Source organism: Alligator sinensis, unplaced genomic scaffold (assembly GCF_000455745.1).
Source record: "Alligator sinensis unplaced genomic scaffold, ASM45574v1 scaffold27_1, whole genome shotgun sequence".
Lineage (NCBI taxonomy): Eukaryota > Metazoa > Chordata > Crocodylia > Alligatoridae > Alligator > Alligator sinensis.
The window spans coordinates 746,124-760,673 of record NW_005842554.1 but is presented as its reverse complement, the minus strand read 5'-3'; the positions used below and the strand labels follow the sequence as shown (position 1 = coordinate 760,673).

At 43.0% G+C, this 14,550-nt stretch overlaps 2 protein-coding genes across 8 annotated transcripts in view; one reads left to right on the top strand and one right to left on the bottom strand.

Moving 5' to 3' along the window:
* LOC102382751 (SLAIN motif-containing protein-like) overlaps nucleotides 1–4,639 on the top strand; it is a 38,775-nt gene extending 34,136 nt beyond the window's left edge. For both annotated transcript variants that reach the window (XM_006032182.3, XM_014523963.2), the window contains one exon: nucleotides 641–4,639. In XM_006032182.3, the coding sequence (XP_006032244.1) occupies nucleotides 641–707 (67 nt within the window). In that variant the 3' untranslated portion in view covers nucleotides 708–4,639. The remainder of the gene's footprint in view (nucleotides 1–640) is intronic.
* A 128-nt stretch (nucleotides 4,640–4,767) lies between these two features.
* Nucleotides 4,768–14,550, bottom strand: part of VAMP7 (vesicle associated membrane protein 7) — a 31,871-nt gene continuing 22,088 nt past the window's right edge. For all 6 annotated transcript variants that reach the window (XM_006032180.3, XM_014523961.2, XM_025213849.1 and 3 more), the window contains 4 exons: nucleotides 11,402–11,492; nucleotides 10,284–10,351; nucleotides 8,031–8,123; nucleotides 4,768–7,294 (listed from right to left, as the gene is read on the bottom strand). In XM_006032180.3, coding sequence (XP_006032242.1) covers nucleotides 7,226–7,294; nucleotides 8,031–8,123; nucleotides 10,284–10,351; nucleotides 11,402–11,492 — 321 coding nt within the window. In that variant the 3' untranslated portion in view covers nucleotides 4,768–7,225. The remainder of the gene's footprint in view (nucleotides 7,295–8,030; nucleotides 8,124–10,283; nucleotides 10,352–11,401; nucleotides 11,493–14,550) is intronic.

The window sequence follows — 14,550 nt, the reverse complement described above, 5'->3', positions numbered from 1 at the left end:
CCTACACCTGGTTTCCATTAAAGCAAGTGCTGAGTGTTTCTTTATAAAAGCCCCAGGCCCTAAGAATGAGGTTTTTTTTTTTTTTTAAAGTTTCCAGCTATTCTGAAATTCCCCAAGATACTCTGGGCCCTCTAGATTTCTTTTTGTCATTGTTTAAAAATAAAAAACACAGCACATCTTCAGCGGACTTCACTGTTATAGTGAAGTTACTTGTGCAAAAAATGCTGCAAATTTATTTTACCAATCATTTCTCTCTCGTTTAGTGACATTAAGTGCTTATTTTTTAAAGGGTTCGCTTAAATTTGCTTTTTTTTTCAACACATTACCCAGGACTCCTGCAGTTTCCAGTTTCTTGTGCCAGCTTGCCACAGAAATGAGATACTGTGTGTAGGGTTTTTATTCAGCCTGCCATAAAATGCAGGACTAGCTTTAGTAGTATGCATGGGTGTGCGCCACATGCAACTAGGATACTGAATGAGGCATGCCTGTGTGGCAAGCCAGACAGCCCAAAAGCATGGCATCTGAGTTAAGACTTTGATCACTAGTATGTTCCTCTGCTAATGGTGTAATGAACACTTAAGCTGGAGCTCAGTACGTCACTACATATGACTGGATGGCTTTTGTTTTTTGTTTTAAACAGAGTTCCTCAGTCGGCAAAAACCAGTCAGACAACTGCTGATGATTCTTGGAAGGATGGATGTTACTGAAGCAACCCAAAGATGCTGATGCACTGCCAAACATCTGTGTTGAAGAACCCCAGCTGGCTGGGCATAAGAATACTCTAAAATATGGTTCTTTCCAGATCCACTGCATGGGACTGACTTATACATTCCTGAGCCCCCTCCCTCCATCTCTAGAATGCAGACTTTGTTCTTGACTTCATTTAATTTGTCAAGAGCTTGGCCTCTTAATGATAGAAATGGACAATTATTTGTGTAATGTATCCCTGAACTCTGAAAAACTGCAGAAGCTTGAATAGCCTTTGCATCTTTAATATAGATTTCTACCTACAGCCCATTGTTGGAAGTGACATTGACTGCGATCCACTATGACATGTTCACATGGAAACTTGCTTAAAAGGCCACAAGTTGTTGTGTTTGTGCCAGCAAGAAGCTACAACCTATTGTTTGTTGCTCTTAGCAGGGGTTGGAGAGTGTAGAAATAGCTGTATAGGTGTTAGAAGGTTTGGGGTTTTTTTTAATGCACCTGGTGTCATCTAATCTAGCTGGCTTGAAGCCCAGAATTTTTTTTATACTTATTCCTGTATAAAATGTATTTCTCTGCTACTTTTTATTAATGTTTCTCTAGAAGTCAAAGGCAGCTTTTATAACTATCAGTAGTACACTTCAGACATGTTTGTATCAAAGTGTGTGCATCACAGTAGTGTCAGTTCACAAATGAAGGAGTAATACACAATATTTGTGTGGGTTTCTGAACAGGCCATCATAATACAGTGGGTGGCACTTAAACTGATAGTTGTCACATTGCTAAGTTCTGTATCTTAGTTGAGAAAATACCAGCAAGCTTAACTTCTTGCAGATGGTTATGTCCAGTCTTTGGCACCCACTGTGTTAGAGAGACTACTTTTACTTGAAGTGTTTCTCTTCATAATATACACTTTTCCCCATTTCCTGTTAGTAACAATTGCCCTTCATTGGGTTTTGTATGAAACTTTTTCTAATTGCCTTTTTCATATGAAGGAATTGGTAAAATTGTCCCCCATCTTCAGCAAGAGGCTGTTGATTCAAATGGAGTCCATAAAATATGCACTGATTTGAATTCAGCAATGTTTTCCCTGCCATTAATGTGATTTGATAGTGTAGCTTAATAAAATATTAAGGTGCTGAAAAGTAGATCTGCCTTAATAGCAAGCAGGGAGTCTTGTTTTTTTGTTTATGGTAACATCTCTAGAAGTGTGATCTGTATCTCCCCTCTGCCCCAGTAATATGCATTAAACTCTCCACTTGTCTATTTACCAAACGTTAACTAATGAGACGCACAAAAAGTTAGAGTCTAAAGACTACTGCTGATTGGGTCAGCTTGTACTGCATTGTTTAGCTGTTTAACTTAATACCTTCTGTCCTTCAGACTTGTTTGCAAGCACTGAGAATGGAGGCAAGAATTGCACACATCCCTGTTTTAGGGTCCAGTTGTCCAGACTGAGGGAGAATATGAGAGACCTTGCTTGTCAGCTTGGTATGTTTGCTCCCTGTGACCCTTACTTTATCTGTTGCAGGCTTGTCCTGTTTCAGTAGGAGTAAAGCTGGAAGAGTTGCACTATTTTAGCTAATTTGTATCTAGTAACTAGATTTTAATGCTAGTTTTGTCTCCACTTAGTTTTGAGTGATAGGCAGAATTAATCACCAGGGACCTGGGGCCAGCTGGCTCCCAGAGCAGCTTCTGTTCTGGAAAATGTAACTTTTGTCTGCAGGAGACCACTTTTTGGGTCAGATTTCTCCCTGCCCCCAGTTATACTCATTTCTGAAATCCTCCTCCAATAGCTGTTATCCTCTTGTTAAACCCACTTCTCCTTTGGAACATATTTAGAATCATAGGAAGGTAGTGCTGGAAGGGACCACGTGAAGTCATTTAGTCCAGGCCTCTAGCTCAAGGCAGGCTTGTCCTTGACTAATCCATCCCTGCCAAGTATCTAACCTTTCTCTTAAAAACTTTGAAGGATGGAGATTCCATGATTTCTTTGGGTAGCTTGTTCAAAGCTGGCCACCTGCATAGAAAATTCTTACTGATCTCCAACCTAAATTTCTTCTGCTGTAGCTTGAGCCCATTGCTCTTAATACTATCCCCTACAGCCACAGAGAAAAGTACATCTCTATCTTTTCTATAATTGGCCATTTTGGTAAGTCTTCAAATACCAATCCCTCCCCCTGCCCATCCTCTTTTCTCCAGAGGAAGTAACCCTTGTTCTTTTAGCCTTTCTGCATAAGTCTTGTTTCCCAGGTCCCTCATCATTTTTGTTGTTCTGCATGGGACTCCTTTGAAACTGTCCACAGCCTTCTTGATGTGTAGAACACAAAACTGGACATGATACTCCAGGTGAGACCTCACCAGTGCTGAAAAGAGCAGAAAGTATATTACATTGTCAAGGTATTACATTCACTGTTCTTCCCCAGTTTATAAAGGCTGTCTCCTTATAGAAGAAAATCAGGTTGGCAAAGCATAACTTGCTCTTGGTAAATCCATGCTGCTTGTTGCTAGTTGCCTTGCTCTCCTCTAGCTGCTTCACTGAGCTCCTTGAGGACCTGCTGCATGATTTCCTCATGGAGAAATGATCTGTTAGGGGGAAAAAGGACATCCCCATAATATTTTTCCATGCAGAAAAGTACCCTGTTATGTTGACAGGCTCAAGAGTTAGGTGAAGGTACAGAAGAGTCAGTGTCTTGAAATTTTAGTCTGTCCTAAAGGAAGTTTAATATCTGTAAAAGTAATTTTCCTTCAACAGATCAAGAGTCTTCAAGGCTTTCTTTAGTAAAGTTAAGTTGCACTAAAATGTGTATAGTGTAGTTGTTTCTAATGGGACCCAAAATCAGGTTTCAATTGTTTCAGCTCTCTATTCAAAGAGAAACATTCCACTTAGATGAGGAGAGGGACAGATAAGTTTAATATAAGCTTCTTTTATTCTAAATGCACATCATTAGAATTAAAAACATAAGTAGTGTAATTGATGTTAAGAAGTTAAACTATTCTTAGTGATGTCTGATTCATGTTTTCAAGATTTATTGTAATAAATTGATAATTATCAACTCTGGCACTCTTGCACTTCATAGCAAGTCAAAGCCCTAAATCACTAGGTAAAAAATAAGTAAGTGAACTTAAGCCAGAGTTAACACTTAGCATTAGTGTCTAATAGCCAAAAACTGAATTTCATTTACAAGCTGACTCCTTTGGCTCGTGCACATCCTGTAGCTTCACTTGCATCTATTCTGCTTAGGTTATATGTTTTTGGGGATTTCAGAGGACTTAATAATTAAAAGATACCAAACAAGAGAATTATGCCATCAGACAAGTATACAGTAAGTTAACTTGTTTTGCTCTAGTGATTTTAAACCTTCAAAGAGAAGTAATATTCTCACTTCCAAGAGGGAAAGAAGTCCTACTTGGAAGGACATTTGTTCAGCTTGAGAGACTGTCAACATGGTTTTGAAAGACTAAAGAATCTCACTCTGCCATGGACAATTAAAAGTTGAATGACACCCTGACATTTCATGCAAATCCTCATTTTGGGTTAAGAAGCAACAAATTGCATTACAGACAGTAATAGCCTGATTTGGTAGTAACAACTAGGAAGATCTAACTGGGTCTTCACTGCAGTACAGTGCTGTACAAAGGCAGTGATCTACATTAGAGAGAGAGAGAGAGATGCAGATACAATGCAACATTCTACTTGGCACTAGTTTTCTCTTTCCCTTGGGAGGAAGAAGAGATGTGATGTTTTCCTGAAGGGTTGATGCATGTAGAGCCTTGCTTATTACTGCTTTTAGAAAGCTCTATCCAAATTACCAAGCTCTTCAAGTGATAAGGCACTTTAGTGGACAGGTAGGAAAAGAAAGAATATGTTTTGAATTGTCATCCTTATCTATTAGATGTTAGTCTTTAGCCTTTATTTTGGATAGAGCCATGTACCCCAAAATAACTTTTGAGAACATGGTTTCTGTTGTGGGGGCTTATTTGTATTTTCTGACTGCAAGTCTGAAGCCAGAAGATGCATAAAGATACTCATGAGAGAAAAAATGGCTCTCCAAACAGGTCTAGTACCATACTAGAGTAGCTGGAACCCATTTATTAAAAAAAACAACCAACCAACCAACCAAACAAACACTGGAAGTTCATACTAAGCCACCCTGCAGAAGAGCCAAGGAAATAACTTTTCTTTACAGGAAAAATTTATTTAAACAGGTTAACTTTGTTTTACATAATGCTTCAGTGCATTCTTTAAAACAAGAGGAAATCATCTCTTTAAAAAAAGTGTTTGTACATAAAGACAACTCCTAGGAAATCAATATAGTAATGTTCTAAACTGTCCCTAAAACATGCACAATTGCGCACAGACTTGTGGGTGGTCATGGTGTGTTAAGGAGAGGAAGGATACTTCACCATAGGTCTTCCCAGATAAGTCACTAGGACTGCAGACAGGGATTTCCAGTTAGCTCAGTACTGGCTCACTCTCACTTAGCCCAACTAGTGATGGAAGTGAACAACAGGGGGTCACCAACATGTCAGATACCATCTCTTGTTGCAATTGAAAGAGTCAGATCTCAGCTGGCATAAATCTAATCCAGGCTGGGTTGGGTACCAGTTTGAAACCTTCAAGGTCACACTGTATAGTAGGCAGCAAAGCAAGTTTATGCTGGAGCAGCAGTTTGGTTTTAGTGCATGCTTTCATGGGGACCTAATACAATGTGGCTGTCATACATTTCCCAAGGCCAGAGAGAGTGCAAGAGCTGTTCTGTGCATCAAGCCTCAGTACATGTGCTTCTGTGATGCCAAGTCTCCCCCCCACCCCTGCAACTTCACTCTTAAGAGCCATAATTTCCATAGTGGAAAAGCAAGCTAGCACAATGGGACAGTCAGGTGCCAATGGAGGTCAGGTGCCAATGGAGTTCAATGTGTGTTAAGCCACCCTGTTTTTTGCAAATTTGTTTTTGGCTCTGTTTCTTCCTCCACAGAAAAAACAAACCATCATAAAAACTCTCAGAAAGAAATCTTGAGCCACTTGAAAGAAATTGGCAAGTCATTCACAGTGCAAAGGGCACATGTTTCTGATGCACCCCACCAAGCACAGACATGAGCTACCACTTCACTTTTCATAACTGGACTGTGCAGAGGGCAGTCCTATGATGATCAGGATGTCCAAGTCAATGGACTTATAATTGATTATAAAAACCTTTAATTAGGTGCTAGATAGAGCCAGTCTCTGTGGGGTTATTTTTGGCCCTCTGAGGTTTCTACAGCAGCATTAGTCAGGGACCCCTGGCCTTTGGTTAACTTTGGTGCTGTTTCACACTATTCATTAGAATCTAGGATACACATGTAGACAAGACAAGATCCCCCTTAAAAGGAGGGATTCAAGCAGTGAGATTTAGGCAAACTGATGATTCTGTCCCTTTTCTGTATTCAATGTTTTCTAACTACTTGGCAGTCTACCAGGATGGAAATGCAAACATGGGGCACTTCCCCACCAACATGTATCCTCCCTGGAATCCAGAGCAGCAGTTTGGCCCCAATTCCACTTCCTGCATATCAAGTGATAGACATTTGCACTAAGTTTTAGCCTCCTCCATAATCAAAATAGAACAGGATACGAGAGACCTTAAAAAAACCCCACAAAATGACAAAGCAGCTAAATTACTGTAACCGTAACCAGCCACAACCATCTCCTTTACTTTATTAACTTAGCCATGAAGCAAGAGCTAAGACAACAGGTGGAAAGTCATTTCAGATGTGCCCATGTTATCCCTAATCCCCTTCCCCAGCCAACTGTACAGATCTCCAAGGAGATTCCTCAAGGAAGGGGAGTTCCAGTATGGAAAGGGGACTTTTTCCAAGAACCTCATTTTGATCTAGCCTGCACTACTCTATTTGTGATGTCAACCAGGATTTGCATCCATGGCTCCTAGATAAAGCCCAAACAGCCAGGCTCTGGAGGAGGGGCAGGCTCAGTGAAGTACTGCAAAGGATTAAGTATGCAGGGAGAACTGGGTCCCCACATATTAGCAAAAGAATAGCCTTTCACCCCTCTCTCCCCCATCCAACATTCACCCACTTTCAGTGGGTTCTCTCCAGCCCTCTCCTCATGGAGAGGGAAGGCAGGCCACTAATACTACCACTCTCCATTTAGGACACTCACATTAAAGTGCAAAGCTGCATGTATACATGGATGAGCATGCATGTATCCTCCTGAGCCAGCAGCACTGCCCACCCTGCCAAGATGCTCTGTAGAAGACATAAGAACAAAAACAAAACCCATCCCCCCAAAATCCCTTCAAGTAGTTTTAAAACATGCCCCACCCCCTTCAAGGCTCAAGCTGTTCAGGGCCAGTGACCCAAGGGGGCCGCTTGGGGTGATAAGGCAAAAAATAAGTTTGAAGTCCTGGAAGGATGAAAGAATGAGGTGTCAGTAGTGAAAGATTAAGAGTTATTCTGTGGGTTGCTCCTTCATACACCCTGGTGATTTCATCCTTGGTTGATCAGCACTAACTGCTTCCATTTATTTTTGTACACAGCTTGGCCAAGTGAGCCCACCGCAGGCAGCCGACACAATGATGTAGATGATGACCTGGGGAAAGAAAGTACAGGTCATGTGGAAGGAGGATCCTACCCCATAGGGTACAGCACAAGAGCAGTAGCTGTCAAACCTGGAGTTTGGAAACTGAAACCATCTGTGCCAGCAACTCCATTTAACAAGTCATTTAAAAACTCTGCTCCAGTTACTCAACTGTGGCACAGAGATAGTGACATCCCTATGGCACCAAGTGATTGGAGGCTCTACCAGCAAAGCACTTCACACATACAGCATCTTTAATTATGCCTTCACACTCTCAGATGAAGGGTGTTAGAGTACCCAGGCTTATTATTACAGGTGGGTGAGTCAGGACAATTTGTAGATAAACACAAGACAGAGGTCTGTTTGGAGTAGTCATTAACAGGAGCACAGGCTTGTCTGGAGATTGTTTATGCCTGCCCTCAGATACTCTCACACCTAGTGGTAGGTCCTAAACTTCACATAGGACTCGGATGGATATATTTCTATGGGCAAGATTTTGCCATCCCTCTAGTACTCACCCAACATGAGGACACCAGCAAAGTGCAGGTTCCCAGCCTCAGAGAGATGACTCCAGAGGAATCTACTAGCTATAGGGGTTAGGTGATTCCCCCTTGCAGACTGTTTCTTTGGGGAGGAGGTAAGTGCAAGCAGGGCAGAGGAAGGAAGTAACACAAAGGGAGTTAACACCCAAACCTTCCCTTAAGGAGGGGGAGAGAAAGGAGGTGGCATTACAATGTTTTGCACTTACAATGGATACTATTATGATGATGATGGTGAGCTTGAGGTTCTTCATACACATGGCTCTGGCAAGGTTCCTGCTTGTAGTTTTGAATGTGACTGACTAGAAGAGAGCAAGACAACACTACTCAGTCCTTGAGCCCTACTGATCAGGCCTAGTCCCATAAGATTTAATAGATTAATAATGTCCTAGGGTATTCAGGAGCACTCGTTCCCACCCCAAGTCTCCCATCAACCAGCAAGCCATGCTGTGTACCTACCTCACTTTTGATCAGGGGATTATTTCATCCAATGGAAGTGAGATTTTGCCACCAGTCTTTAACAAGAACATGGTCCTAGAGCAGTTGAGGCATCATGCTATGAAACCCCAAGTCAGAGTGTCATGAAGTCTAGAGTAAGTCTCAAAGTCCACCCACATTGGACCAGCTATAAGTGGGTTTCTGGTCACTGGACTAGCAGTCAAGCACTGCTCTCTTGTCCAGCTGCACCACCCTCATGTGTACTGTTTGCTACAGCAATTAACCATGACTAACAGGCCACCCAGGCTCAGGACTGACCTCCAAACTTCTTGTCCAGTAGCAGCTAGACACTGAGAAGAGGGGTCCAGTCTAAGTCTTACCTTTGTACAGATCACTTGTGCAGGAAAAAAATGTAGAGGGAAGGCATAGCTCGCATCTCTAAAAGCAAGGCTTCTCAGCTTGGCTTTGAGCCTGGCTTGTAGCCTATAACGTCCTCTGCTCAGCTAGCCAGTATTTCCATACTCCTACTCTACAAGCAAGCAGTGGGGTAAGCCACATCAAGCTTATGTGCAACATTTACCTGGTTCTGTTTGCAGGCCTGCTATCTCAATATAAAGGAGGCACTGCATACAGCCTCACCACTGCACAGCAGCTTCATCATGAGCATAACAGACTGGGAAAGGGAATTCGGCATTTGAAAGCCTTCTTCAATACTTATCTTTTACCAAGGTGTCCACTTACTTAATTATCTCACTAATATAGAGAAAAAACACACACCACATTCATTTCTTGGAAAGATGGAGATAGAAGCACCTCATTCCAAACTGGCCTCACGGACTCAAGATTGTGAAGTACCAAATCAACTTCAGTTTACAGTATTCTTAGATGTTTTAGAGGCATAAAGTATTTGGAACAGCTCAAATCAAGAATCTCTGGAGAGAGAAAATTGATGCATGTTCCTTATGGAAATCAGCTGGAGGGAGAGAGAAAACTTCAGCAGCTCCCTCTACTGGCTGTATCTGAATTTTCTGTACTGCCATTTATTTCGCTTGCGTTTAAAGGCTAGATCTGATCCGATTTCAGTTTAGCAGAACTGACTCACTCATGTCCAGCACCACAATTCACAGAATCCCACTATCAAGAGCCCTTCACATATGGCACCATCACCTTACAGTACTTTCCCCTAACAATGTGAAGTTCTCCTTCTATCAAGATGTGCAGCTACCAGTCTGAACAGTTGGGCATTTAGTTTACATCTGAGGCCAGTCAGGGCCAAGAACTATGCCCCTATAATTAAGGGCATAGATTATGATTGGGAACTACAGCATGAAAGGAAAACAGACCAGACCCAACCCTTACCTACTAGGAAGAATGGAAGGTAAGAAACACCAAGGTCTATATGGACAATTGTGATGTGTAGGCAGTAGTGAAGGGTAGAGTACAAAGGTACCATGAACTACAATGGATAGATCAGGCTCTACTAGAAGGCAGCCATGTGGCTTGTACCAACTCATCATGCATTAAAGACCAGAACTTAAGCCCCTTCTGCACTGCTTGTATGTAGCTCCAACACCTGGGTTGTGTGGCCACCCACATTCCCTGCATGATATAAAAAAAACCCAGATTCTCCTAATCACTAGGGCCACATGATGGACCTCTACTCATTAGCATGCAGAGCAGATTCAAATCAAGTCTGCTGGACCATGCTAACTAGTGTTCTCCAGCAGCCTCTGTCACATTTATTCAGCATCTTTGTGTTTCAAAATGGTAGCGGGGGCGCTTTAACTAAAACTTGTCAAATAAGCTTTAACTAAAGCACCTGCACTGCTGTTTTTAGGCACAGGGACACTGAATACACATAATGCTGAGGGTGCTTTAATTGGAGCAGCTCTCAAGAGTTGCTTTAATTAAAGCACCCCCCTCCCCACCATCTGGGAGCACATGTATTGACACCCTAGTATCTTACCATAAGATCAGTTACCAAAAGCTTTCCCAGCACCCCTTAGAAATATCTTCAAACTTACTGAGTCAACAAGATTCTCTGTTTTGTCGATCAGCAGCTCCAGCTTCTCTCCCCTTTGGGCCACTAAGTCTGAGGAAGGAAAAGCATACACCAATAATCAGAATCCATGGGATAAAGCAGCTTTCATGGCCCCCTCTCCAAGTCTCTTGACCTTGCAGTAGTAGCAAGACGCCTCCCATTGCTATAGTGAGGACTTGTCAGACAACTGAGTGATACCACAAGCTACCTAGCAAATACCACACAGGGGAAGGAGAATGGAGCTACAGGTTATAGGAGCTCTACTATGCAAATGTCTGTCTGTCCCTCCATTTTGGAAGGGAGGACTATACTTGTTCTTCCCAAACCCACTGTTGTACGCTAGCACCAAGTCCTTAAATATCCCTCCCCCCACCGCCTGAGAAAAGGGGGTGGGGGAAGAAAGAACCCCCCCCCCAGAAAACTAGGCTGTATAGGGCTTGGTCACTTAAAAAGAACTCCAGGTTTTGAAGGTAGTAACACCCCCAACCCCTGCAAAGCTTCAGGTCAACCTACACAACTCCAAAGGAGTGCATGTGAAAAAGGACACAAGCTTGAATCCAGAAGCAGTTGACAAATTAGGAAAAAAACTCTCAAATCGTTGAGTTATTTTTACATGGCTGTGCCAAGCAGCCATGTAGATTTTTAGCCTGGAGGAAGTCATGTTTTTTTCTAAGTTAAGTCTTGATCCCCAAGTGAAGGACCCTCAAATGCAGCAAGGGATTATGCTCCAATCTTACCCTAAAGAATGACCTATAGTTCAACGATGTATTGGGGCCAAGTGTTCATAATGCAAAACAAATCCAAGCAGGAGTTTGGCAGTTTTTTTAAACAGCTCTTCAACCTTCAGCTAATACTGATAGCTCAAAAGCAAACAACTTTTCCTGCAAACAAGTTCTTTTGTACAAGTGACAAAGTACCTGCTAGCCAGGGAAAAATACCTTATGTAACCAGATTCCTGCCGCACAAGATGGCAAATAAACCTCGACTTCAGAAGTATCAGGTCTAAAAGCAGCTGCACTGACACTCTTGGAAAAGTCTGTACAAAGCATACACGAGGGACTTCAGACAATGAGTGCAGGACAGGAAGTAAAAGCTATATACCTATGTTTCGGACCATGATGCCTTTAAGTTCATCCACCTGGGCTTGTGTCTCTGCCATCGGGTCAGAACCCTTGTTCTCCGAGTGGTATTTCTGTAAGACAAGCAGAGGGAGGTAGTGGAGGAAACAAAGATCACTTCATTCCATCTTAACATGCTATAGTCTTAATGAGCTTCCTGCCATCAAGGAAAAAAAGAGGGGGTGGGAGGCAGTAAACTTTAAAGATTGTATGGGATGGTTTGGATAGGGATGATACAGCCTCAGGCAGGGAGTTGGATTAGATTAACTCTGGAGGTCACTACCAGCCCTATTTCCAATTCTCTCAATTGCACCTTTCAGAAGAGCTGATCATACCCTTGGGGGATATACCTGTCTGTGGAATCAACATCAAATTTTTCAACTATCTCCTGATAGATGGTACCTGTCTCTAGTCGTGCAAGGTGAGATTTTCCAGAGATCCCATATGCCTGCTGTCGAAAACTGAAGCATCCCAAGCTGATGGATACTTTTGAGATTCTGACTTCCAACAAATAAGACAAGGGAGTCTGGACAACAAGCTAGGTACATGGTCTCAGTCAGCTTCCTGGCTCCAGTCACTAGACCCTTCCTACCCAAGGACAGGAAGGGTGAACAACGACCCAGCATTTCATACTACCTTTATACAGCTGAACCCAGACCTTTTTCTTATCTGGTTGGTTTGCAATTCACTCAGTTGACATCAGGTTGCCAAATGAAGGAAAAAGCATGCAGCTGTTTGCTGCAGCTTTTATTTCAAGGAGCACCGTTTATCCAGTCTCAGTGCTGGGAAGGTGACTGGACAAAAAGAGTAGCATCCTTTGAAGTAAGAGCTCCAGCAAACAGCTGGACATTCTAGTCCCATGTAGCCATTTGCTGTTGCTGTACCCAACCCCAGCTCATTCACAAACCCTCACACAAGGGGCAAAGAAACAAACGACTTATAGTAGATCCCCAGAGTCTTCATAATGTACTCAGCATCTGATCCCCACTTGCCAGTTATTCACTTTGAGACAGCTCTGAATACATGATTAGGTACCAGTAATATAAAAGCAACACAAGCTCAGAAAACTATGGCACAGATAAGCAGAGTCAGCAAGAGCCACTTGACTAAAACAGACAGTTTGGACCTCCAGACTGCCTATCCAGTAAATCAGATCTACAGAGTAGAGAAACCAGGTCACTGCTTAGACTCTGTTTTTCAGACCAGCTTGGACAGGGTTTTAAAATTATAGCCAGGAGGTCAGTACAGGGTTGGTTTGAAAGCAGCCTCTGCTTTTGAGCAACATTTTATGTCCAGGGTTTCTTGGATAGCACGTGAGCTCACTTGCTGGCTGTCTCAATCTGTTCTCTCCTAGTGGCCTGCGCTTGCTCAACAAGCCTGCAAGCTCAGGGGAACACAGCATTCAGTTTCCAGATAACTTGGACCACAGCTGGCCTTCCTCCTCCTCAGCCCCCCTCAATACTCTGTCAGGAATCCTAGGACTGCAGAGTACAGAACAGGTTTACAATGAGATTAACAGCTCTAAAATGTGTACCTGGTTTCTGAGACAAAAAACCATGAAGCTTGAGAAAGGAAGACATTAAATGCTTGTACCATCCTGTGCAGTGCTAGATAGCAATGTCACATGACTAGAAACTGCCACCAGTTCACAAGATCAAAGGAAGGAGGACAGCAAATTTATATTGTGTGCCTGTCAAACTAATCAGCAAGCCCTCAGTCTCCCTCCCGTTCTTACTCTAAAGCAGCACTGCTTCCCCCTATGCCCTCTCCTCACTTCATTGCCAAGATCTGGGTCTTCCAACTCAGCTAAGAATTTAAGCCCATCAGGCTTGCTCTGCAACCAGCCATTTAGCTCCCATTGTTTGTTCATGGAAAATTAGCAGCCTCTAGATTTTTGAGAGAGAGACACACAGACAGAGAGAGTCTAAACTGATTACCTGAGTGATGGCAGGAACTAGGACAACAATATGATGTGCACTTTGATGCACATCATTGATAACACAAGAACTGAAAACTGCTGCCTAAGCAGCAGTAATATCAAGTTTGTCCTGGGGAAATTCTCATTTATACCTGACAAAACAGATGGACCAGTCCATTAGGATCTGGTACCATGCCTGTAGTCCTACCATTCTTTGCAACAGCTGCACAGATCAAGCCATGCCCCTCCCCTGCCAGCTCCACAGTTTTAAGCGAGGGACTAGATGAACAAGGTTGCTGGCTAAACCTGCAGTGCAGTGGTTCAAGAACCTTTCACAGTGAAACTGCTCTGCATGCCTGCTTCCAGGAAGCACATGTGGAGCTGGACTTGGAAGCAAATGTGGGAGAAGGAAGTGCTCCTGCCTTCATTGGTTTTATCAGATAAATATAATCTTATTTCCTTTTACGACCAGGTGACCTACCACCTGGACAAAGGAGAAGAGACTGATGTCATATCTTGACAAAAAAAGAGGAGATTGATGTCGTATATCTTGACTTTAAAAAAGCCTTTGATCTGGTATCCCATGATCACCTCTTAGCAAAACTAGCCAACTGCAGCTCAGCTTCACCACAGTCTGCTGGCTGGGGAATTGGCTCCATAGTTGGACCCACAGGGTGGTGGTTAACAGAAGTCGATCGTTGTGGTGTGCTGTGACCAGTGGGGTCCCTCAAGGGTCTGTCCTTGGGCCTATACTATTCAACATCTTCATTAATGATGTGGACATTGGTGTCAGAAGCAGACTAGCCAAGTTCGCCGATGACACCAAACTCGGGGGTAAAACATCCACGCCCGAGGACGGGAGCGCAATCCAGGCTGACCTTGACAGGCTCAGGAAATGGGCAGATGATTTAACACTGAAAAAATGCAAGATTCTCCACCTTGGGAGAAAAAAACCCCACAGCATGCTTATAGGCTCAGCAGTGCTATGCTGGCTAGCACTACGGACAAAAGGAACTTGGGGGTCATGATTGACCAAAAGATGAACATGAGCCTTCAATGCAATGCTGCGGCTAGTAAAGTGAGCAAAACGCTGGCTTGCATCCATAGATGCTTCTCAAGCAAATCCCAGAATGTCATTCTCCCACTGTAGTTGGCCTTGGTGAGGCTGCAGCTGGAGTATTGCATCCAGTTTTGGGCTCCACAATTCAAAAAGA